A 673-nucleotide genomic window follows, 5' to 3' on the forward strand; every position below is an offset into this window, starting at 1 on the left:
TCATTTCTGGTTAAGTGCTAGCATGCGCAATATAGCGATGCTCCACAGTCTGTTCGTGAGCTGGCACCTTCTGCCACATGTTGGCATCGGGGTCGTAGGAGTAGACTTTCTTGGTGTTGTCGGCCAGCAGGTAGATGTTTCCCTCCATGCACACCGAGCGAGGAGATGAAAGGTACTTGGGGATGAATGGGGAGCAGATACTCATCCAGCTATCTGGGAAAAAAAAAAACAGAACTAAAGGATGCACACGTCACCTTTCTGCTGCTTGTGTGAAAACGTAAGTAAATAATGAAAAGTCCCCTCAAATGACCTTGCGTGTCCTCACCTATGACGGGGTTGTAGCACTGCATGGTCAAAGGGTTGTACTTGACGGCACAGGAGCCGATAACGTAGAGCTTTCCCTGGCACGCCGTACACGTGAAATTGGTCACGTACTTGACGGCGGGACACGTAGCGGTCCAGGTGTTGTGGTACGGGTCGTAACGCTCCACCTCCACGCGGGTCAACGTCGTACCTGAATATGCACACACAAGGAAAAGATCGGAATTGGACCAAATTATCCAGGAAGTGAACATGCGGAGCTTGGGTAAGACTATTGGGATACTCACAAAAACGTGAAATACATCTTGGCAATTGGGACACCCAAAAGGAAGTTGAAAACGTGGAAAAAAAA

At 48.9% G+C, this 673-nt stretch overlaps 1 protein-coding gene across 1 annotated transcript; it reads right to left on the reverse strand.

The window, feature by feature from the left end:
• Nucleotides 1-46: 46 nt before the first annotated feature.
• On the reverse strand, nucleotides 47-592 carry LOC109508865 (kelch-like protein 30; the record flags this gene model as incomplete). The annotated part of the gene is made up of 2 exons (XM_019858809.1): nucleotides 47-213; nucleotides 326-592. Coding segments are annotated over 2 exons (434 nt in total), but the record flags the coding sequence as incomplete, so codon positions are not given.
• Between the last annotated feature and the right edge of the window lie 81 nt (nucleotides 593-673).

Source organism: Hippocampus comes, unplaced genomic scaffold, assembly GCF_001891065.2.
Source record: "Hippocampus comes isolate QL1 unplaced genomic scaffold, H_comes_QL1_v1.1 C16672382, whole genome shotgun sequence".
In the NCBI taxonomy this organism is placed as follows: domain Eukaryota; kingdom Metazoa; phylum Chordata; class Actinopteri; order Syngnathiformes; family Syngnathidae; genus Hippocampus; species Hippocampus comes.